The sequence below is a fragment of the Watersipora subatra genome, chromosome 9 (assembly GCF_963576615.1).
Source record: "Watersipora subatra chromosome 9, tzWatSuba1.1, whole genome shotgun sequence".
Lineage (NCBI taxonomy): Eukaryota > Metazoa > Bryozoa > Gymnolaemata > Cheilostomatida > Watersiporidae > Watersipora > Watersipora subatra.
In genome coordinates, this window is record NC_088716.1 from 56,516,691 (window position 1) to 56,541,887 (window position 25,197).

Sequence of the window (25,197 nt, forward strand, 5' to 3'; positions counted from 1 at the left end):
CAGACTAAATTTTTATTAAGTCTTTCAAATTTTGCCCTACATATTTATTAATACTTTTCTTTACTTTATTTGATGCATATTTTCTTTTTCTTCTGAACATATGCAGCTTTTCATCTTAGATTTCTTAGCCTTCCTCCAACCAATTAAACACTTGTGAGATTAAATCGCTTGGCGCTATCATCCGCAATCTAAAGAAAAAGCATTCAGCGGCTCTCACAGTCCATTAGCTCTTTTCAAAAGCTTTTATTAGCTGATTTAATTTGAGCCCGTGTACCTGAAAGGCTCGCTTGAATGTAGACACAGACGTCGTTCACAAACATAGTTGATAGCTGGAAACTAAACAGTCTTACCTAGTCAACAGATTCTAATGTAGGTGGGCACTATTCTATCATACGCTTACAGTTGTATCTTTAATAAACCCTTTTGGCTTTTTAATTTGTGACAATTATTTAGCACATATATTAGATGATGGTTTTAATAAATCGTAGAGAAATCTTGCAAAATTTAAAATGAAATTAGTCAAAACATGAGTTTATAAACCTCAAAGCAGAACTTTGAACACATGACGTTACAGTTGACAGAAGAGTCAGCTAGGTCAAAAGGTCATGCTAGAGATGGAGAAAGTAAATGGTTCGATAATGAGTGCTTTTCCCTTAGCTGGCAGAGATTTTGGAAGTAGCCACAGGCAAGCTGTGCCAAAGTATTACAAACGTTTCAGCATTGCTTCTGATTGCTTTGGTAGTGGAAAACATGAGGTCAAACACTGTCACCTTCCAGGTTATACTCTGTCACCTTCCATGTTATACTCTGTCACCTTCTAGGTTATACTCTCACACCTTCCAGGTTATACTCTGTCACCTTCCAGGTTGTACGCTGCCATCTTCCAGTTGTAAAGTTCTGGGGCAACTGACAAATGTTCCCATTCAATAGTGAATTAATACAAATCGACCGCCAGAGTTTATCTTATCACTACCACAAGCATTACCAGCAAATTGTCAATGTGTAACTTATGCATATTTTATGGTTGACTGGTTAGACTCTAACATTTCTTTGCCCGTAGTTGACAGTTTACTACTATTAATTATTGGCGGGTAGAAGTGACAGGGTGCTCAGGGTGCTTGTTGTTTGCCAGCTTCCACAATTAGAAACGCTGGTCACAGTAAGTTGGACGTCGCTAGCAGACATGGAGCTCTCACGGCGCATCATCAGTAAGTACTAGTGATGCCTTCCATTCATTCATTCATAGTTAGATTCTTGTTAGCTACTAGTTTCTTGTCAGTACTTACACTTGCTCTACAGACAGCCTAAATTGAGCTTGTGTGAAACTACTTCAAAGTGTTTTAATAATGCGGAGCCTAATCGGTATTGTAAAGATGATAGTGATACACGTGTATGCTGTAACTCCTAAAAATTCTGGATGAGCTTATCAGAACTAATGTAATACATATTCGCTATATTTCTTTTCATCCGCACTGTAATCAAGGTAAAAGCGTACTATCATTTCTATCTTGTCGCTGTGTCTCGGCATCAAGTTGTGACAGGTTGTGACAGGTTATGACAGATGTGTAACGCAGCTATCAATGATCAAATGATAAAGAGAACCATTTCTTAGTGGCATAGTACAGATGGTTTACAACTTTAGTAACTTTACAACACCGATTAGGCTGGCAGTATTGGCGTCTATTAGCGAGTCTGTATACGCTACAGATATCAACCGTTTGGGTAGTGTAGTAGCTACTAGTGGCAGCGATGTCAAAAAAGTGCTCCATCCGCCTATGCTCTGCTTGTTTTAATAAGTAATATCTAATCTTGCTTGTGCCAGTTTTAAGTTGGGAAAGCAATGGTGGTATGAGTCTGTTACAAACATCTGAGCCACTCGAGTTGTTACTAAGTATCTTGTATACGCAAGCTTTCTTACGCTATTTATGCCTTTCAATGCTCTACTGTTATTGCAACTCTAAATGCACGCGTAGTGCTAGTACTGCGAATGCTTGAGTAAATTGAAGAGGGACGCGTGAAAGAAGCCCTTATTAGCCTTAGCAGGCTCTCAGGCTGGCTGCATTTGATGTTTTCGTGGATTAAGACACTGAGTCATTAGCGGTAAGGTAAAGGGGTAAGGAATGGCCTGTAAGAATCCTCCTACTACAGCTTTTACTATTAGTGGTAAGTGTTGATGAAAGCTTTAGTGGAGGGATGAGTAGCAGAGTGGCAGTGATAGCAGGTGCTTTTAGGGTTAGTGTCAGTCAAAACTGTCAGCCAGTCTGATGTGTCACTCCCGCTCTTACTACAATTTTTACTATTAGTGGTAAGTGTTGATGAGAGCTTTAGTGAAAGCCCGAGTAGCAGAGTGGTAGTGATAGCAGGTGCTTTTGAGTTAGTGGCACAAGTGACAGCGGAGTCTGATGTATCACTTCTGCTCTTGCTACAGCGCTTTAGTGGAGGCACCAGTAGCTGAATGACAGTGATAGCAGGTGTTTTTTGGTTAGTGCCACAAGTGTCAGCAGAGTTTGCTGTGTTGAGAATTTTATTATGAAATATGATCTACATGTACAATTACATTGAGATGTTATTCCTAAAGGCGTTAGTACAGTTATTTTTCTGACTTTGGTGTCAAGCAATTAGATTATTCCCTTGAGATGTGATGGAGTCCTCGATGAAATCTTTCAATCAGATTCAAAGTGATGGTTTTAGGTCGTTTTCCGGCATCTTAGCAAAAGATTTGTTGCCGATTTTCATCCTTGATCTTCATCACTGTAATTTTGCTATAGAAAACTAAGATCATGATGCAAGATGTCTTATAAAATGTATTATTTAAACTGTTACAAGGCTGGCAAAGCGGTAAGATAAATGACTTTTTCATATGTTTTAGGATCATACCGTGATGAGGGCGCACCAAATGCCATGACAACCTACCCGGCGCAATCAAGCTCTGCCCTATACCAATGGCTCAGCAGCTCTGTTCAAAAGTGAGTTACAGATGTAACATTCTATTCTATTGATGTTTGAAAAAGACAAGATTTAAGCTTTTGATAGTGCACTGCAGTTGTAAAAGGTTGTTATTCATACAATGTCTCTTTAGACCTGCTCTAGACAGGTGCGTATGTTTATGTCGATATACCTGATGCGAGTATCGGCATTGCTGTTATATTGGCTGAAAGTATTTGCTTTTCTACTATTAAGTATTTCATTGATTACTTTGAGCTGACAGTTAGTCATAGCTTGTATTCATGCTATCTGTCATTATAGTAGAAGTGTGGTGCGGCCATTCTATTTAACCTTTGTCTCATTTCTTCTGAATTGCAATGGCCAAACAAAATGTTTAAAAAATGGGTATTGAAATGAAAGGGGTCAGACTGTTCTCTGAGCAATGACTGATCTGTGGTAATCGTATCAGAGGCTTCCGACTACCCGAATACATGTCCTTCCCACAACAATGTCTCATCCAACCTCATAATCATTCAAGATAATTAATGGTTATTGTATTAAATGAATGCTGTCATTGATGCTAGTTCACGATACTGCCCGCCTCTCATTCACTCGGTTCTCCAACATCGATTGCCCCTTTTGTTGAGCTAATGACATTCAGGCTGCTGCTAGTCGTGTGCCTACCTTCTGTCAGTTTGTCTCAGTTTATCTCACAACTCTAGGCTTAGTTCAATCTCTGCAAAGCTTCTATGGAATACACGTTGATCTGCTGGTATGACATAACATCCTAAAGGATATAATGGAAAGAGCAAAAATAAGGTAGGATTTGGCACTAGAAAGTCAGCAAAGGTTATTATGAGGTCGGCGACAGCAAGAAACCTGCGGCGAAGAATTGATCAGTAGCAAAATATGCGTCACGTCACGGCGATGTTAAAAGGTTTGAGATTAGTTGGCAGAGCTTCAAGTTGAACAATAGATGACAGAGGAAGCCCAGTAAATAGATTGACAGCGGTTAGCTGACAGGCTCGCTCTACTACTTGCAACTAGCTTTTCACCTTTTTTACACCACAACAACTGTTTGTACAAACATCCTTCCCTATGCTTGGTGCCATTCAATGTTGATCATGTGACTTTTTATGTTTTTCTCCACAGTACATAGTTTGGTGTGAGCAATCCGTCAAATATCGAGTATGATGTCTCCTTAGTAGAGGCTGTGCAAATGTTTAACAGCATTGACAATATCTCTATAATCTTGGCTGAACATGTCTGATTCTAGTGGCTAGGGAACCTCGAGAACTGAATACATGTTCAGTTGCAGAGAGCAATTTATGTTCAATTTGCGATCAATTTGCGATCAATTTGAGAGCAATCATGTCATTCCTGTCACCATCAGTGGCTTTTTTCGGGGCTTGAACCCCAGCCAGTTGTTTGCAGGTTGAGGGATCACTAAGCTAATGCTGCTCTCTTGTACATGTACATGGTACACTACTTGTACATGTACATAGTACACTACTTGTACATGTACATAGTACACTATTTGTACATGTACATAGTACACTACTTGTACATGTACATAATACACTACTTGTACATGTACATAGTACACTATTTGTACATGTACATAGTACACTACTTGTACATGTACATAATACACTACTTGTACATGTACATAATACTACTTGTACATGTACATAATACACTACTTGTACATGTACATAGTACACTATTTGTACATGTACATAGTACACTACTTGTACATGTAGATAATACACTACTTGGGGTAAAGGCAGCACATCACTTATTGGTTTATTGTTATCTATCCAAGTTGCTTTGGTCACCGCTTTTTCTGCAGTAACGCAAAATAAAAAATTTTACTCCCTAACATCAAAGCCCCTGATCAGATTATATGAGTCAGATAGAACAGAATGAATGGGATAGTCGCACATGCAGTTCATACAGATAGTCAATACAGCTGCATCTTTGAACAAGTTGTACATTGTCAATCAGCCTGCCTATCTGGCGGTTGCCTAGTGCACTCTGTCTCTCATTGACAGCACAGCTGCTGCCTGAAGCTACCTGCGAAATCACTGTATTGCACTTTATCCATATTTGCAGGATGAAGATATCAGAAGGCGCTCCCGTAGTGAAATGGCTTCAAGACCTGAGGCTAACTACAGAGTCGGAATGCATGTCCATCTTACAGGGAAAATCTGTGGCCAAAGAGAGCCTCTCAATAGATGGTAGAGTGCTACATACAAAGAAACTAAAAGGTGAGAGTGGTGAATCCGTTGCATCAGAAAAATCATTTTGAAAATGACAACAAAAGAATGCTTCTTCAAAATTCAGGTTTAGAGTTTTAATTGAAATATAATTGAATAGCACCTACCTTTACATAAATCAATTATGTGAAATGAAAACAGTGAGTTCCTTTTGTGATGCAAAACTGCTTTATTCTGTTTCGAAAAATGTAGGAGGGTTCCATTAAAAATGCAATTATTTTTCACACATAGATTCATGAATTTCATTATACACTCATGTATAACTTATGTCGTACTCCCAATAAACTAAACATTTGTTAAATATAAATAAAAAATATAATGAAACTAAATATAACTAAAATTTTATAACTACATTAAACTCGGTTCGGAATAACAAGATAATTACAGCTATATCACAGGAAAAATGAAGCTTCACTTTGTTGTCAAACAGTAGCTTGTACAGTTTTGACTCAATCAAATTTAAAATACCGGTGAATTTGTATTTCTAACCTATCAGACTTTGAGGAAGTTTTTCAATTCCGTTAAAAGACTTATTTATTTGTCATGGACAAATTTATTCATTCCGTTATGTTGCCATGTTACGGTTAGTTCACAAGTTTGCATCTGCAAGATAGAAATGGCACAGACATCTACTCACAGACATCTACTCACAGACATCTACTCACAGACATCTACTCACAGACATCTACTCACAGACATCTACTCACAGACATCTACTCACAAACATCTACTCACAGACATCTACTCACAGACATCTACTCACAGACATCTACTTACAGACATCTACTCACAGACATCTACTCACAGACATCTACTCACAGACATCTACTCACAGACATCTACTCACAGACATCTACTCACAGACATCTACTCACAGACATCTACTCACAGACATCTACTCACAGACATCTACTCACTAATTTTTATCAAACGCTTAATGCTCGCGAAAGATGGATGGAAACTGCACTTGCAAATGATTCGCAAGAACATTTTACACAAGCTATTCTATTTGAAACATTTTTCATACTTCAATCGTTCCTATTTCAAAAGTATGACGGAAGTTCGTCGCTCCGACCTCTGACGTAAAATTCATTACTTTTTTAACAAAGTGCTCGTGTTAATCTGCAAAAATCGGATGTCCATTAAAACGCTTATTCTATGGTAACTCAACGTGTGGACAACTCCAAATCCGTGTCTTCTGCGCAATGGAAAGAGTGATTGGCCATAGAAAATGATTGAAATTGTTGTGAAACCGCACTGACTGACCTAACATGGTTTTGTAAACCAATCGCTGCCAAGGATAGTACCTTTTGTACGGTTTGTAAGGTGGGCCCTATTATGCTGACCTCTTTTGTTTGGCCTTCACAAAAAATTATTGAATGGCTGGGAACTTAATTTCTTTTTTGTTACGTGACTAAGAATTAGTAAGACTTCCAGAGACTGCACTAATGATAGTTTGATTGTCACTTCAGTTAACCCATCCTATCAGTAATGCTCATCATTGCCTCAACATCTTCATCAAAGTCGACAATCGTCTGTAGCTAGATGCAGTTACTAATTGTTCATGAATGTCCCGACGCTGACAAGATTGGAAGCTGTTGCTTCGCTGAGACTTCTGCTGACCTTTTTATCTCAATAATAATGAGCTGTGTGTTTGTAGATGGTATCGACAGCATTCGCAATCGAGCACAGGTAGCAAACAATGAGCTTAGCAAACTGCTCAGGTAAATATTTGCTACTTCAAAGTCACCTTCTTATTTGATAACTAGACAGATGGTGTGTAGGGGAGGGAGAGACTCGTAAAGCTTCGTAGAAACCGTTGTTTGCTCTGTTACACAAATTTTTTGTTGACTTAAGGCTGACAGTTGACTAAATGGGAGGAAGTGACAGTTAATATGATCTGTAGCTGATTTTGCGAGAACTTGGCTTCAACACATGATAATTACTGTTTCCACACTTCCATATGGTGCTGCAATACCATCATGGAAACAGTTGTGGCTCATTCTGTCCATGATTCAGTGTCGCTGTTTGGAAGCAGAACATCAGTGTGATGGGCCATCTTTTTTCCATGGAAATGGTGTTAGCGACCAGCTTATGCTTGAGCATAGATCTTGCTTGACCTAGACCTTGACATAAGGCGTCGCACAACTATCCGGAAATATAATCTGAATGTCGGCCCAGCGTAGCGCTTCGGCACTGTAAACTGAATCACTGGCACACCTGTTTTGGGATTTCAAAGGCTGTATGCAGCTTACCCCCTTCTTACAATGCATTGTGGGCAAAGATGGCAGCCCCTGTGACACTTGGATGTATAAGAATGTTAGAAGCTTATGGCGCTGAGATGCCTGGAGTTTATCTTGTGAGATCTCGGTGTCGATTAATCTGTCTGCATTCCTGTCATACATTTACTCAGAAGGTATATTAATTAATTAGAGAGGGTTTAAAATGGGTTTAAAATGGTCACAAGCTATCAGATACCGGTTGTAACGACACACAAAGTTTGGGCTATATCAAGACCTCTATAAAATTGCAATACACGCGGCGCGCGTGCTTTGGCAGAATTTAAAGTATTTCTGACACGAGCCTTTGTGTATAGAATTGTGACTGCGTATGTTAGACTTGCATCAACTAGTAGCCTACTACTGCAGGAAGGTGGAGAAGGGTAGGTGGAAGCATATGAAGTCATCAGGTCTATGGCTCACCCACCATCTGAGAAATCTCCTTCATGAGATCAACTCCCAGATACCTGATCCGCCTATGAGAGTGTATACGGTGAGTCACTCTGTCCAACGCCCTGCGCTTGTGACCTTTGTTTGCCTGTGGCTCTCTCTCTTGTACCGATTAGCCTCTGTATCAGTTCACGGCTCTAACAACAACTCACTTCTATATTACTCCATGGCTGTCTATCAACGATCACCTCTGTCAGACTATTACAGAGATACTTATGTGGTTAAATGCATCTATTTGGTGGCTTAGTATTAAACCTGTAACTAATCAAATTTAGCCATCTTGTGCAGCTAGTAACAGCTTGCCTGAACACCTTGCCGCTTCTCAGATTCATTTAATGACTTTCATGTATTTGATTTCTTTGTACTCTCTAATAAATTGAATGGTTGGCCTTTGAGGTTAAGTTGAGTTCAAATATGGTTAGTGAGATAGCCAACACCCAAAATTTTGATCAAAAATGGTTGTGATTTATTCACATGCAAGAGTTGTCACATGATGCATATCTTATACAGGAGGAACAGTCTATCTTGGCGGAATGTTCCGGTCTCGTACAAAGCACAGAGAGGTAAGCCTAAAAAAATGTTCTACACTTTATCTTATAAATTGAATGCATTTTACTATCTCTCTTTCAAGGTAGAATGAATGGTTGTTATTTTAGAAATGATTGACCTAAGAGATCTTACATAATGCGAGTTATGCGAGTAGATAACTCCCTAATGGGGGCATCTTCGCATCATTCGTTAATCAGCTCTATGAGTTGTATTCATTTCTGAAATCGTTGAGCGAAATGACTTGTGGGTCATATGAACGCGCAAGTAAAAATATTTTTCATTACCATCATAGAGGTAAACATTAGAGCTTGATCACAAATATTATGTTAGATAGTGAGTAATAGTGCTTGTTCTCTCCCTCTCTCTAATAGCGCTTACTAGTAGATAGCATTACAGCTCTGTATATTTAGATTTCTCCAGTCATTAGAATGTCAGCCAAGCAAAATTAAATAATAGAAGTCAGAAATAGATTGTTAAAGATGGGCTTGCACGAAATTTTCGTATCTTTTATTAGAAAGTATTTGTATTTTTCTAATGTTTGCGATTGTTTTTGATGTTGAGGTCATCTGACTACCAGGATGTTTTAGGATTAAAATCGACAGAGCTTGATCGCTTTTAAAACGCTCAAATCAAGCGAATGTACGATTATTAAGTCTATATTTACAGAGAGATCATCAGATTAAAGACTTTCAATACTCCAACTTGAATGCAATAGCCGAAATCAACTATAGCAATCATCTATAGCAATCAACTATAGCAATCAACTATAGCAATAACAGCAACTAACGACATCATTTCACACATATGTTTTCTGAACATTTCAACAGCAATCAAGTTTTGTGGATTTTAATCTTGTAACATCCTGGCAGTCGGATCCTCTCAAACATCAAAAACAATCGCTAATAATAAAATCTACTAAAGTTTTGTACGAGCGCATCTTTAATTAAGAACTCGCCAAGATTGACCGTGTATTAATGCCTCTCCTGGCAGCATACAAGATGGAGTCATGAGCGGCGCAGCAAAAAAGAGTTTGCTCGACCTCCTTACCAAATTGGGTCAGTCGGTGAGTGCTTTGGTGGACACGGTGCTTGGGGTGCAGGTGGAAGCCCTGCTGGATACCCTCGACTCAAGAATATCTTCTACCCACTGCCTCACATCAAGTGTTGGACATATCATAAATCTCGGGCTAGAAGGGGAGTATATGTGCTACATCATAGCCAGGGTAGGTGAGATATTCACATACTTGTACATGTAAACACACTGCTGTTCTGACTAAGTCTTCACACAGTGATAGCATATCGACACACCCCCATATGGTGCTGCAATGCCATCATGGAAACAGTCGTGCCACTCTCTTTCCGTCGTGATTCGTTGTCACTGTTTGGAAGTAAAAAACGCGCGATGTGGCATCTTTCTGCCATAGAAGCGGCCAATAGTGTCGCACTTGTGCGCGCATAGGTTGTGACATAAGGTGACGCACAACCATCGGAAACGTCCTCTGCTTGTGGGCCGAGCATAGCCCTTTGGCACTGGTGCACCCGGGTGTTGCTACGCTACCTCTGTATGGAAATGTTGTATGATTGCTGGATGAAAGCAATTCGTTCGCAATAACCAGTAACAACTAATTGATACCTACTACACATTCCTCAATTAGTAGTGAAACAGCCATTTTGGTCACAAGAAATTAAGCATGTAAATAACGTTCTGTTACCAGAAGACGATATGCTCAGCGCTAACAAGTCATTGCTATTGGCTTTTCTATAATGGTTTCTATTGGCTAACAGTCAAAGTAAACAAATCAGACATTAAAAGCCACCAGTGTAAACTAACTTTTGTTATGGTGTTGTCATAAGATTTGATTACAAGAGCTGCTTCTCCAAATTGCCTTTTGTAAGCCTGATTTCATATTAGAAGGAATAATATTAGCTTCTTGAAAGCTCAGCTCATTCTAGCGCTTAGCTATCGAAGGTTATCTTCTCATGGTGAACAGGAAATGTAAAACCTGTGTAAGGCAAAATGCGAGCATTGTACTTGAGGTGAAGCCTATATCATACAGCGTGAAAGGTGTGGCATACGGCTCACCTATCATGTGTTTTCACTAACTGCACCACTGCAATACTCCTAGCTGATTAAAACATGACTCCTATAGCGGTCGTGAGACCTCAGTGGCAGCCTTGAGCAGAAAGACAGCGATCACAGGCTAGGCGACTTATCTTCACATAATATTGCGTCGCTAGTGATTGCACGACCGGGCTGGTACAAAATCTCAAGGTTGTTTTAAAAAGATTGTTTCCAGCCAACAAAAATGTTTTGGCCGCAGCTCCTGGTAAAAGGGAAGTAGTCTACTCTTGCAGCTATACACAAACTTCATTTTTAAGCTTACAAAAATTTTAATTCTTTGTTACACGTTTTCTTGATCCATCATCATCATCAGTTTTTAGTGGTAACTTCTGTTCCAGTCAGGTTTGTTTGTACTGAGGCGATAATTTACAGGAAGGAGGGGTACAAAGACTATTTGAACTCTGCAGAAGTGACATACTAGAGGTTCTTAGAGCTCAATGTCTTCGAGCCATCGCCACTCTCTGCTGTGTGTCTAAAAGCATTCTAGAACTTGAAGAGGTTTGTGCTGTTATTTGCTGCCATGTACCTTGGGAACAAGCCTGTGCATGCGGCATTACTATGGGCAGTGGCTTGGACATAAGAGTAGAGGTTGTGATTTGGTTCACAACTTTGCAAAGCTATTTCCTTGTTACAAGCTTGCAATCTCATACCATACGTAATATATCAGCCCACTAAGGTTTCAATGTCAGAACAGTTTTTCTGACAAAGGATCCTTGCTAGGTTCTCCTACATTTAAAGCATCAAAAAATAATCAGTTTCTAATTCCCATGATTTCGCTTTAAGCAGCGCATTAGAAGAGACTATCGTTTTGATTTACTATGATGAAATGTTTTTGTTCAGCGTCATAAATTCCAGATTAAGAGCTGTGTTACTGATTGCATAAATCCTCAAAGTGCGATAAATCAAAGGCTAAGGCATAAAACTGTCGCAATATTTGCACCTACATGTAATTGCGGACTGAACTGTAAGCCAGCTACAGCTCGGTATGCTTCATGTGTCAAGGTCATATTCGAATACCTCCTCAAATATGCATCAACAATACTTCTTAGAGCATGTCATTCCTTCTCCTCAGTCTTCTGGAAAACTCAATAAGTCTATTGACCCAATATAATTCACTTCATATGATGATTCAAATCGTTTTGACTAGACGTTGGGCACGACACTATCAATAAGCCACTTGCATTAGCGATGTATAGCACGCACCTTCTACCCTACACTGAGCATTCTCTCATGAACACAGGCGAATGGGGTGGAAGTTCTCTCAGATATTTTGAGTGCAGAAAGATATAATGAGATGGTGAGGTCTGAGGCCGCTGGAGTGGTTGCTCAGATTACGTCTCCCACCCTTGATCATTATCAGCATATCAATGGCTTTATCGAGAATATGGAGGATTTGATCCGTTCTCTCACGGGTTAGTCTTACTGTTTATCTGTACAAATTGGTAGTCGATGAGCAGACGTATGTGTGTGCGCGCGTGTGTATGTGTCTGTGTGTGTGTATGCTATCCTTTTGCTACATTCCACTTTTCCTGATCTGTAGGCACTTTACGCAGGCTACCAATTATAATATTGTGGCATTTACAGCGCTGTGCTTGAACGCCTCATCCCACGAAGTATTTCTGCTTGGTGCTGCGGCTATTGCTAATATTACATTTATGGACCCACTTTCCTCAGACTACCTCCTCCAGTACCATACTATGATGGTGCTCGCGCAGTGCTCAACTCTCCAAAAAGCTGAATCTCTTTTTGCCAAAGATCAGGTTGGTTTAATGCTATACAGTGACAAATTCTTTCTTCTACTAAAATTTCGACCAACAGTTGTGTGCAATTACAGAGCTGATACCTTAGCAGTGTTCGGTTTATAAACATACAAATACCTGCTGGTCAGTGTCATAGCAGTCTCTTCACTTTAGGCTTGGTCTCTAGCTGATTAATATAAAAAAATAGCTCAACATGACGAAAAAACGTACATAAGTGGTCACAAGCGGATATCCCCCGATAATCTTTTCTAATTGATTGTTGGCTTTCGTTGTATGTGTGTTTGTATAACTTTTATTCGTTAGTGGAATTTTTCTCTAATTTTGCATTCTTTTATATTTTCCAAAGATTAACTTTTAGAACATAGCATTGACATCTTGAAATAAATCTGTGATTAACCAGTTTTTAAACTAATTTAGTGATGGGAGGTCCCATGTCAACATTATCAACTGGTAAAACTTGCATGACAAGTCGATTCTTTAGCAAAATTTTTTTAGCCCTTTGACGATTTTTGCAAAAAACAGTGTTTGGCAATAAAAGGCACTGCTGAAGCAGCTCTACAAAATGAACAAAGTGCAAAACACAAGCCTGATAAAAATATATGATGAGTTGTACATAATAATACACGAGTTGTACATAACAGTACACGAGTTGTACATAATAGTACACGAGTTGTACATAATAGTACACGAGTTGTACATAATAGTACACGAGTTGTATACAATAGTACACGAGTTGTACATAATAGTACATGAGTTGTACATAATAGTACACGAGTTGTACATAATAGTACACGAGTTGTACATAATAGTACACGAGTTGTACATAATAGTACACGAGTTGTACATAATAGTACACGGGTTGTACATAATAGTACACGAGCTGTACATAATAGTACACGAGCTGTACATAATGTAAGGCTGACACCAAATATGGTGTTAAACAACCCATTAGCATGATTAACCCAGTTTGCAATTAAATGACAACTCGGCTTTCTCATCGCCTACCTCATCGTCTACCTCATCGTCTACCTCATCGTCTACCTCATCGTCTACCTCATCGTCTACCTCATCGCCTACCTCATCGCCTACCTCATCGTCCACCTCTTCCACATTCTTGTTGCATTTGGTAAAGGTTGATAGTCATTTACAACCAAGACTGGTAGCATATAAAATCATTACAATAGCGTACGATGAAATAGCAAAAGACGAAGATTTTATTAAGCCAGTTCAATCTCTAAATCGTTTAGTTTTGTATCTACTTTCTGTAATACACGTGTTTTGGGTTTATGTATGTAATGCGTGCAGAATTTTTACCAATTGTGTTCCTTACCAAGCTAAGACAAATTTTATGATAATCACATAACAAGAATTACACATATTTAGTTTATCTATGCTCTTTACAAAATAAGTTTGTCATAACATGTTCTTTTAATTAACCTAAATATAAAATACATAAATGTATTAAATCTATTAAAATTGCGGACTTTTAAAATAAATATTTCTCAGGTAAAATATTATTTTTATTTTGTGTTTTAGTAAGCCGAATTTCTTTTACAGATAGTGACAGTACTAGCAAATATGGCTCAGAGTACTTCCTGTTTTGATGAAATTGTCAGTAATGATTGTCTCAGCCTGCTGCTCACATTCCTCAACATTAGACCAACACCGAAGTTGACTGAGGCTGAACTGGCAGCTTGCGAAAGGGTTCATCAAAAGTCTGCGATAGCGCTCACTAGGCTAGCCAAAGATCCAAATAATGCACGCATAGTTGTAGCCCAAGGAGGTAACTGCTTCGTTTTCTATGATCTTAGGCTATACTTGCTATCTCAGATATGATACACATTACTATTTATTTACAACAAAGATCAATAGTTTCCTATTAAAGTGTTATACTGAACATTTGCAGGAGAGCATCGCCTTGTACAGCTTTGTAAGGATAGTGCAGCTAGAAATGGTAGTGATGTTGTACTGGTAGCTGCTTTGGTGAGTATTACCTATGACCTATTTAAATGCTTTTTTGTGTCATTGCTGCCGACTGCCAAACGCTGACCAAATTGATTGGCTTGAAAAGCGTAGGAATCAAATTTTTTTAAAGCTTCAATCATGAAAGCCAGAGTTAAGATTACAACAGCATTGATAACTGCCGCGTTATTGACACGTAGATATCACCTAGCTGCAACTTGATCACCAAGTACCATAAAACTCATTTACATGCTGAGGATTTTCAAGAGAGACACTTTAAAGCTATAATAAAAACTCTAACCAGAAAATTCAATACTTAATATTTTTCTCAATTATTTAGTATTTCATTCGTCAAACTTTTAGGAGCACACAACTCCCTCTCAACTAAATGGTAATTTTTGCAGGCAGCCCTGAGGAAGCTTGTTTCAACTTGTGGCAACAGCAACCTATCCTCTCTAGATATGAAACAACTGGTACAGCCAAAGATTATGGATTCCTACCTCATGTGCTCAAAGCATAGTGAGAGTTTTGTCTGACGAACGACCCGTTGTTTCATGTTTTATCACGTTCCTTGGTGCTCTAACCACATGTTGTTATTTTTAATACTGCTATGCTCTATGCTTTTCTAAATGATACTGCATAATACTGCATACTTATACATAAAACACCGGCCACGATGCGATCTACCATTGCTCATTTATTTATGTTACTACTTTATAAATTTATTTACAAAATGAAATGTTCTTTTTTACAAAAAGTCTTGCGTATTTTTTGTCTAAGTAAAAGTAATCAAAGTCAATATTTCATGCTGAACGACAACAAAACTATGGCAGCTGCAATCAAATCGCAAACCAAAGCATGTAAAACAACATAAACTAAAGATAAGAATAAGATTTTATAGCTCAAGTTCCTATAATACAAAAATATACATAAATTGAAAATATGCATTAACTATATTTATATATGTACAGAAGTAATGTAAGTCTAGGATATGTAAGTAGGTTCAGATCATGCCTCCGTGAGCTACTCTCAAAGCCTGTTTAACCTTTGTAAAAAATGTTTAATTTATTATGTCAATTGTAACCTGTCCTAACTGTCATAGAAGCGTTATAACCAGTTATCAAATAGAACCAATCTATTGAATTTTGAGGAATGTGTCACCTCTCAGCTCACTGGCTGTACTTCGATCTGATGGCTCTACCTGGAAACAGCGCGAAAGGAAGTCTATTCCTTCCTGATGGAAATTTTCGGGTATTGTAGGGATGTTGCCCATGCCGACCTGTGAGAAGCAAAAACTATATAATAGCTTATCTGCGTGTGAAAGCTAGCGAGAGACAAGCAAGCGAGAGACAACATAGCGATAAGAGCTATCGAGCTGACCTTAAACATAATTTGATGCATATTCTCCATCTCGTGCCACGGTCGTTTTCCTGTTACCATCTCCACCACAACACATCCAAGACTCCAGACATCTGCAGATCTCCCATAGCCTTTGTTAGTCACAACTTCTGGGGCCATGAAAGCTGTGAATAGACACCATTAGTCCTCACTAAAGCGTGCTAGTAGGAAAAGTTAACAGAGTACATGTACATCGTAATTTGTGAAGTACCAAAGGCTCCTATCCATACCTCAAATAACCTCAAATATTATTAAGAGATTCACAACCCCAACACCTATCAACCTTTTATTTACAATAGTGCGCTGGCCGTACGGTGTAACGTGAGGGGCGATCAAGGCCTGATAAAGCGCAGAGTATAACTTTTTATGTATACAATTATTGAGAAATGCTGCAAGGTTTGTGGATGATTGGTACGGGTGTGAGAGTGTTGGGCTACCAAGGTTTGTGGATGATTAGTACGGGTGTGAGAGTGTTGGGCTACCAGGGTTTGTGGATGATTAGTGCGGGTGTGAGAGTGTTGGGCTACCAAGGTTTATGGATGATTAGTGCGGGTGTGAGAGTGTTGGGCTACCAAGGTTTGTTGATGATTAGTGTGGGTGTGAGAGTGTTGGGCTACCAAGGTTTGTGGATGATTAGTGCTGGTGTGAGAGTGTTGGGCTACCAAGGTTTGTTGATGATTAGTGCAGGTGTGAGAGTGTCGGGCTACCAAGGTTTGTGGATGATTAGTGCGGTTGTGAGAGTGGTGGGCTACCAAGGTTTGTGGATGATTAGTACGGGTGTGAGAGTGTTGGGCTACCAAGGTTTGTGGATGATTAGCGTGGGTGTGAGAGTGTTGGGTTACCAAGGTTTGTTGATGATTAGTGCGGGTGTGAGAGTGTTGGACTACCAAGGTTTGTTGATGATTAGTGTGGGTGTGAGAGTGTTGGGCTACCAAGGTTTGTGGATGATTAGTATGGGTGTGAGAGTGTGGGGCTGCCAAGGTTTGTTGATGATTAGTGCGGGTGTGAGAGTGTTGGGCTACCAAGGTTTGTGGATGATTAGTGCGGGTGTGAGAGTGTTGGGCTACCAAGGTTTGTTGATGATTAGTGCGGGTGTGAGAGTGTTGGGCTACCAAGGTTTGTTGATGATTAGTGCGGGTGTGAGAGTGTTGGGCTACCAAGGTTTGTTGATGATTAGTGCGGGTGTGAGAGTGTTGGGCTACCAAGGTTTGTGGATAATTAGTGCGGGTGTGAGAGTGTTGGGCTACCAAGGTTTGTGGATGATTAGTGCGGGTGTGAGAGTGTTGGGCTACCAAGGTTTGCGGATGATTAGTGCGGGTGTGAGAGTGTTGGGCTACCAAGGTTTGTGGATGATTAGTGCGGGTGTGAGAGTGTTGGGCTACCAAGGTTTGTGGATGATTAGTACGGGTGTGAGAGTGCTGGGCTACCAAGGTTTGTGGATGGTTAGTGTGGATGTGAGAGTGTTGGGCTACCAAGGTTTGTGGATGATTAGTGCGGGTGTGAGAGTGTTGGGCTACCAAGGTTTGTGGATGATTAGTACGGGTGTGAGAGTGTTGGGCTACCAAGGTTTGTGGATGATTAGTACGGGTGTGAGAGTGTTGGGCTACCAAGGTTTGTGGATGATTAGTGCGGGTGTGAGAGTGTTGGGCTACCAAGGTTTGTGGATGATTAGTACGGGTGTGAGAGTGTTGGGCTACCAAGGTTTGTGGATGATTAGTGTGGGTGTGAGAGTGTTGGGCTACCAAGGTTTGTGGATGATTAGTGCGGGTGTGAGAGTGTTGGGGTACCAAGGTTTGTGGATGATTAGTGCAGGTGTGAGAGTGTTGGGCTACCAAGGTTTGTGGATGATTAGTGCGGGTGTGAGAGTGTTGGGCTACCAAGGTTTGTTGATGATTAGTGCGGGTGTGAGAGTGTTGGGCTACCAAGGTTTGAGGATGATTAGTGCGGGGGTGAGAGTGTTGGGCTACCAAGGTTTGTGGATGATTAGTACGGGTGTGAGAGTGTTGGGCTACCAAGGTTTGTGGATGATTAGTGCGGGTGTGAGAGTGTTGGGCTACCAAGGTTTGTGGATGATTAGTGCGGGTGTGAGAGTGTTGGGCTACCAAGGTTTGTGGATGATTAGTGCGGGTGTGAGAGTGTTGGGCTACCAAGGTTTGTGGATGATTAGCGTGGGTGTGAGAGTGTTGGGCTACCAAGGTTTGTGGATGATTAGTGCGGGTGTGAGAGTGTTGGGCTACCAAGGTTTGTGGATGATTAGTGCGGGTGTGAGAGTGTTGGGCTACCAAGGTTTGTGGATGATTAGTGCGGGTGTGAGAGTGTTGGGCTACCAAGGTTTGTGGATGATTAGTGCGGGTGTGAGAGTGTTGGGCTACCAAGGTTTGTTGATAATTAGTGCGGGTGTGAGAGCGTTGGGCTACCAAGCGGAATGTCATGAGTTCGAATACCGGTTTAAAGCAATTTTTACCCCCAACAGCGGCTCCAAACAGACGAACACATCCCATATGACTGGGTCTAAATAGCTAGGTGGCTGGTAAGTGTTCAACCATAAAGCGTATTTTTAAACTTACAATATGAGTATGCATATGATAAAAGGCGGTCAAAGTGTGTTTCCTAGAGAAAGTATTGATGCATTGATGAGTTTTACAAGAATATTTTTCTCTATGCGTTGATGTATAAACTAAATTCTCATTATAACATTTTCTATGTGCCAGACAATTCTGGCTGATAAAGTGTTTTTGGCTCCTAAAACTACATGCCAATGCAACAACAAACTGCCGGTAATTCCAATCTGGTAAAAACTCAATTTATAGGAGTTATCTTCTTGTTGGAGGCCAGTATTATAGGCTGTTGGGTACGATGATGAAATGCAATATTGGTAGCCATCAAATACCACATCAAATAGTTGAAACGTTAAGTAAGGCACATTGACATTCGTATTCGAACTCTCAATAGTTAGACATGTTTTGATCTCCAAAAACTAAAGTCTCCTGTAACACACAAAAAAAATCAATAAATTGTAACCTACAGCCATGTACGGTCTAAGGACTGCTTCAAATAACTACCACAAATGTGCCATAACTAAAGATGTAAAAGTTAGGCGAGCTGTCATCTAAACTCTCAAACTGATTTTACTATATAGGACATTCAACCAGTCATTGTACTTGTTGAGAAGATGAGAAATGAGATGTAACAAGATACGGGATGTGTACCTGCAGTGCCGACCATAGCCACCATTTCACCAGGAAATGTTGTGTGATCCTTAAGCTTGGCAGAACAGCCAAAGTCCCCTAACTTCAGCTTGTCATTGCAAACTAGAAAGATGTTTGCTCCTGGAGAATCATAAACAGAAGGTTTGTAAGTAACATAGAGAACCCAACTGATGTCTAGTGTAGGTAGTATGTGTGGGTAGTGTGTGTATGTAGTGTGTGTAGGTAGTACGTGTAGGTAGTACGCATAGGTAGTACGCGTGGGTAGTACGCGTAGGTAGTACGTGTAGGTAGGGTGTGTAGGTAGTGTGTGTAGGTAGTGTGTGTATGTAGTATGTGTAGGTAGTGCGTGTAGGTAGTGTGTGTATGTAGTATGTGTAGGTAGTGCGTGTAGGTAGTGCGTGTAAGTAGTGTGTGTAGGTAGTGCGTGTAAGTAGAGTGTGTAGGTAGTGCGAGTAGGTAGTATGTGTAGGTAGTGCGTGTAGGTAGTGCGTGTAGGTAGTGCGTGTAGGTAGTGCATGTAGGTAGTGTGTATAGGTAGTGCGTGTATGTAGTATGTGTAGGTAGTGCGTGTAGGTAGTGCGTTTAAGTAGTGTGTGTAGGTAGTGCGTGTAGGTAGTGTGTAGGTAGTGCGAGTAGGTAGTGCATGTAGGTAGTGTGTATAGGTAGTGCGTGTATGTAGTATGTGTAGGTAGTGCGTGTAGGTAGTGCGTTTAAGTAGTGTGTGTAGGTAGTGCGTGTAGGTAGTGTGTAGGTAGTGTGTGTAGGTAGTATGTGTAGGTAGTACGTGTAGGTAGTACGTGTAGGTCGTGTGTGTAGGTAGTGCGTGTAGGTAGTGCGTGTAGGTAGTGCGTGTAGGTAGTTTGTGTCGGTAGTGTGTGTAAGTAGTGTGTGTAGGTAGTGTGTGTAGGTAGTGTGTGTAGGTAGTGCGTGTAGGTAGTGCGTGTAGGTAGTGTGTGTATGTAGTGTGTGTAGGTAGTGTGTGTAGGTAGTGTGTGTAGTGCGCACACATATAATAATAATGCAAATATTGGGCCACGACTGCCTGAGGGCACTAATCCATAAACAATGCGCACTTAGTTGACCAACAGTGGCAGGTGCTAGTTATCACCTTTGATGTCCCTGTGTATGATATTATGTTCATGGAGGTATTCTATCGCAATGACTAGTTCCCTCGTGTATCTCCGGATAAGGGACTCAGTCAGTCCGATCTTAGACATTTCTTCCAGCGTGCCTTCATTGCAATATTCCATAAATATGTAGATTTCCTCCTGTGAAGTAAGTCTTACAGCTGACCAAATATGTAGCGAGTCAGACACAACAAATAAAATGCAATCAGTTTGTTAAGCATACTAAAATTAAAAAACTTGTTAACGTATAACTTTGTTTGACTAGTTCACACGGATGAAACAGAACGCCTTGAAAAGTTGTTCAGAAGCCAACTAGATTTAAGCTATATAAAATCAGCATTGACTGGCCACAATATTTGCGATAATGTGACTCTTTACCATTTATGTGTTCAATCCGCAATGTTTAATAACATAACCTTTAACCACTCAAGAAGTGAGAGTTATTATCTCCTGCATTGATAAGTAATATTTGAAATTCCTAGACTAATATTATGACACCCAATGCCAGAATATTTAAGGGTGATGGTATGGTTTGAAATGAACCGAAAATCTGACTTTATCATAATTCTTTAAGACAAGCTACATAAAAGATACAACTGCTCCACACAATTTATAAATTAAAATTGTTCCAACCAGGCTATTCCGTATATTCTCAACAAATTCCTCTCAAGAGAGGATAACTACTTGAATTTCTAATTTAACACTGAATGGATGTTATTTGAGTGGACAAAGAATTGCAAAACTGCCTGTGCAATTTTCCCTGATATTGCATGTTTTGTTTGTTTAAGATTTGACTTGATCCTCTTTTGGCATCGAGGTGAGTTGACCCGCTTCACATGGCATGCTGCCACTGTACATACAGGCCATGTTTTTATATCATGAAGTTTTGTAGTGAATAAAGATCACACATTGATGCTAACTAGCAAGTGAGAGGCGAGTATTTTCATGTACCACTCCTCCCATCAGACAATAGTTATGATAAATAAAGACATCCTCTTAATTAAAAAAAGGGTAAACTAACAGTGATGCTGATTCATTCAAATAACAAGTAGACATTACCTTGTGTACCTCTATGCCAAAGTACTTGACTAAGTTAGGATGATGGATACCCTCAAAGGTCTTTAATTCATCAGCTATGGATTTTATCGTTTGCACGTCGTTAGGCTGAAATCTTAACTGAAAGAGAAAAATGCATAACGCTAATCTAGGTGTAGTAGCCCGATAGCCTAATGTAAGCAATGAAAGAACCAGTGAAAGGCAGTGGAAACACATAATATGATAAGAAATAAACTCGCCTCTTTCATGGCCATCATGCAGTTGGTGTCAACATTGATGGCAGTGTAGACCTTCCCAAATGCACCCTCTCCTGAAAAGAAGGAAAACATAAAATAGCATCACTTCCAATAAAACCATCAATATCCAATAATGCTTATAGGAATGACAGAAAAATATATACATACTAGCAATCTAGTTTAAGTACACTTTGTACCAAAACAATCTCTAGACAACCTTATTGGTTATGTTTTGAGCCACATAAATGTCTCAGAGGTAAATGTGGTCAAATATTTGCTATCTCAAATGCAAGTGTCCATTTCACTATTACACTGATCATTAGCGGTGAGACAAATGTGAAGAGCATACGTTTAAATGTTATTGAGAGACATGCGAACCGCAGTGAGCGGTATTAGCTTTCTGGAATGCAGACCACAGGAGTGAAGGTAGTTGTTCTCATAAATAATGTATTAACTAAACTGATACCGATTTTATAATGATGATTTAAGTTAATCAATATTTTGACAGCCAAGTACTGACAATATTATCGACTAGTTACCAAAAGGTTGATATTACTTCTACAGCACTTATGAAAACTTTGGACACTGATACCCTTGACCTCATGTATACAAAATGCTATTCCTATCACAATAAAAATGTTAAATGTTGCATAATAATGTTCCGATACTAAACTCAATTTAGCCTTATAAACAGTGTTTGCTGTGTGTGTATCTACCGCTAGGTACTTAGAGATTAGTATTTCATACCTGACTTTCACTATGTTTTCATGATGCGCAGTGCTTCGGAGTTGCACCCTCTCCGAATCATGGAAATGGCGTCTTCGCACTGAAATCACTGCGCAGTGATCAGTGCGAAGACTGCTAATTCGCAGCAAGGAAACAGCGATTGCGCAGTGGCTGCGCATGACTCTCTTGTTGTGGAGGCAGATTCATCGAGCGCCATAACCACGTACGTACGAAGGTTTTCTTTTCTATTCTTCTGCTCTTCTTTCAATTAAATAATGGTCTGCACTTATGAGGATGATGAAGTGATTACTTTTTTGGACTTTATTATTGATATCAACACTTTTCGAAAGATAGATGGCAAGTCCCAAAGTAATATTAAAATATTCGATATGCTGGCTGCAAAGATGGCTGAACGAGCTGCGGAGGGTGAAGGGAAGTCGTGGAGTCCAAAGACAGGGGCTGAGTGGCGTATTAAATGGAAATCATTGAAGTCGAAATATCTACGCTACAGGCTGAAGCATCAAAGTCAGGTAAGTAGAAGTTTGGTCAAACAAAGGACCAGATACTTTTTCCTATCACGTAAAATTAATTCTATTTTGCAGATAATCGGTGATTGACTTACCTATTATGTATTACACGATGTATTATCATTATTTTTGTTAAAAATAATTATTTTCTAATAGCAATAAAACATGTAATGTACAATAGTAACATTTTATCAATATGTTGTTTTATCTTTGTGATATACCATACACAACTGCTCACACTCACACTGATACAGTTGTCATTTCCGTTATCCAAGAGCACCAGCACCCTCGTGGCGCTTTTACCAAAAGCTTCAGGAGGTTATGGGTCATAGATCCATAGCTAATGAGATCGACACGGAGGAGCAGGCAGAAAATACACAAGGTTTGTGAAACATGCTATTTACATACTATACTATGTGATTGATCTTAAAAATCATTGAACAGAACTTGATTTCATGTAAAACCAAACCTGCTAGCTGCTGTTGAATTGTGTAAGGATCGTGTAAGGATCGTGTTGAATTGTGTAGGGTATTTGGGTCAACAATACAAGACATATTAATAAAATTTTTATGAATTTATTTAAAAATATTCAATTTTAACAGATATTGACTCTGATCAGGAGAGGCCCAGATCTGCTGTATCAGCATGTTCATCTTCTTCGACAAACGAAAGAAAGAGGTCGAGAGATGATGAGGACATGCGTGAGTTGAAGAGGATACTAACAGAGCAAAGGCAAGACGACCTAAAGGCTGTTGCTGCCATTATTGAAAAGAGTTCAATGACAATGTTGAATGGAAATTCTACTATTATGCAACAGATCATGCAACAACTCTCTACACCTTATGCCATGCCAAACCACCTCCAGGGCTCTGTCCCTTTTCCGCAACCTCCTAACGATACTTTTAGCAGCCCACCCCACACCATCAGCAATACATTTCCTCACACCACCCATTCGTCAAATAATGCATTTGCTTCAAGCATACCACCCCACCACCACAATATTTCCCCGGTGCACCCCACACTGCAACCAATCCTGAAAGGCTACCTACCTCATTGGCCAGTAATGAATTGTCAGGGTATAATGTGCCCACGTTAGACTAGTACTTTGAACTATGTAAAGACTTCACGTAAGTATTAGAGACAGTTCATGTATGTTCAGTTGAAATTATTATTTACATTATTATTTTCTATTCTGTAAAGATTTTACATAAATATTGAATACAGTAACACAATTAGTTCAACTCATTCACAAAATTAATGTAACAAATTCAGATGTGGTTTTACATGTGAAAGGAATGGCGTAATGGCTGGGTGTGAGCAAGGAACTCCTTGATAGTATCACGGATCTCAACTGCATCTCTAGTTTGCTCATGATTAAACACAGGTGGCGGCTGTTCACGTTCAGCTGGGTCATCTGCTAATCTGTTGAGAAGGTGGCGGGGAATCACAACTTTTCTAGTTTCTAGCATGTTATGCAATATACAGCATGTAGTAATAAGCTTGGGCACCAACTTATACTTGACATCAATACACTTTCGCAGCATTCTCCAGCGTGCTTTGAGTCTTCCAAACGCAATCTCGACACACATGCGTGCTTTGCTGTGGTACACATTAAATGATTCCTTTTCGGGTGACAAGTTGGCCCCTGTGAAACCTTTAATGATATGTCTAGACATAGGGTATGCAGGGTCGCCAAGGATGTGGAGTGGAAGACTCTCCCCATGAACAATTTTATCCCGCTTTGGCATATTTTGCATCACTAATGTACTCAGCCTTGATCTTCTAAAAACGGTGGCATCGTGAGCACTGCCTGGGGTGTTGACATAAACGTCTCTAAACAGATACTGAACATCAACCATCGCTTGCATGACAACACTTGGGTATATTTTCCTACATAGAAAATCAGCCATGCCATCAGCAGGTGGTATGATCTCAAAGTGTGTTCCATCAACAGTCCCTATGGCTTGTGGGTATTTGTAATTAGCTTCGATGATATCAGCAATCGCCCCTCCTTCTACATCTGAGTACCAGGTGATGAAGAAAGCATACAAGCATCGATGAACTGTAGTCTCACTGACCCCGAACACTGTTGCAACTTTGCTATAATCGCAGCATGAAGCCAGTTTGAAGATTGCTATGCACACCCTGTGAATAAGAGAATATTGCCACAATTAATTGATCAGTCTTACAGGATATATTGAAAATTGTACCATTATTCCTATATGGCATGTTTTCCGTATGCCACAATTTCCACATAACATAATAAATGAATGACATTACCTCTTCTTCAGTGGAACAGGTTCCAGCACACATATTTCTTGAGGAGACATATCGTCACGTACTAGCTCACAAATCTCACCCACAATGGTTTCTAGCATTCTAAAATGCTGCAGCCACACACCTGGCCTTGACTTGGGCAAAACCTTATAATACCAAGAGGGTGCCACCTGTGGGGAGAGAGGAGACGATGAGTAGAAATGACAGAATGGTATGATGTGTTTACACTAATATTTTAGGATGTTTATGTTTTAGCACTGTATTTCCAATTATTTTTATAAATTTTATTGTTATATGTATTGTGAATATTGTTTGA

The 25,197-nt window shown here is 39.8% G+C and overlaps 2 protein-coding genes across 9 annotated transcripts in view; one reads left to right on the plus strand and one right to left on the minus strand.

Annotated features, from left to right (window-relative positions):
* The first annotated feature begins 346 nt into the window (after positions 1–346).
* Positions 347–15,007, plus strand: LOC137405511 (protein inscuteable homolog). 3 transcript variants are annotated; one of them, XM_068091808.1, is made up of 13 exons: positions 347–369; positions 2,870–2,966; positions 5,041–5,195; positions 6,865–6,928; positions 7,853–7,976; positions 8,444–8,496; positions 9,473–9,704; positions 10,976–11,101; positions 11,844–12,015; positions 12,188–12,363; positions 13,921–14,146; positions 14,270–14,346; positions 14,730–15,007. In XM_068091808.1, exons 2-13 carry the CDS (start codon positions 2,902–2,904, stop codon positions 14,859–14,861), a joined length of 1,602 nt encoding a protein of 533 aa, XP_067947909.1. In that variant the 5' UTR covers positions 347–369; positions 2,870–2,901; the 3' UTR covers positions 14,862–15,007. The 3 variants fall into 3 exon arrangements, with proteins under 3 accessions (XP_067947909.1, XP_067947908.1, XP_067947907.1); XM_068091807.1 differs by lacking the exon at positions 347–369 and adding an exon at positions 1,092–1,208; XM_068091806.1 differs by lacking the exon at positions 347–369 and adding an exon at positions 2,003–2,163.
* Positions 15,008–15,152: 145 nt separating this feature from the next.
* Positions 15,153–25,197, minus strand: part of LOC137405509 (mitogen-activated protein kinase kinase kinase 4-like) — a 48,903-nt gene continuing 38,858 nt past the window's right edge. For all 6 annotated transcript variants that reach the window (XM_068091804.1, XM_068091802.1, XM_068091803.1 and 3 more), the window contains 6 exons: positions 21,355–21,425; positions 21,119–21,235; positions 20,041–20,200; positions 18,933–19,052; positions 15,706–15,848; positions 15,153–15,604 (listed from right to left, as the gene is read on the minus strand). In XM_068091804.1, coding sequence (XP_067947905.1) covers positions 15,461–15,604; positions 15,706–15,848; positions 18,933–19,052; positions 20,041–20,200; positions 21,119–21,235; positions 21,355–21,425 — 755 coding nt within the window. In that variant the 3' untranslated portion in view covers positions 15,153–15,460. The remainder of the gene's footprint in view (positions 15,605–15,705; positions 15,849–18,932; positions 19,053–20,040; positions 20,201–21,118; positions 21,236–21,354; positions 21,426–25,197) is intronic.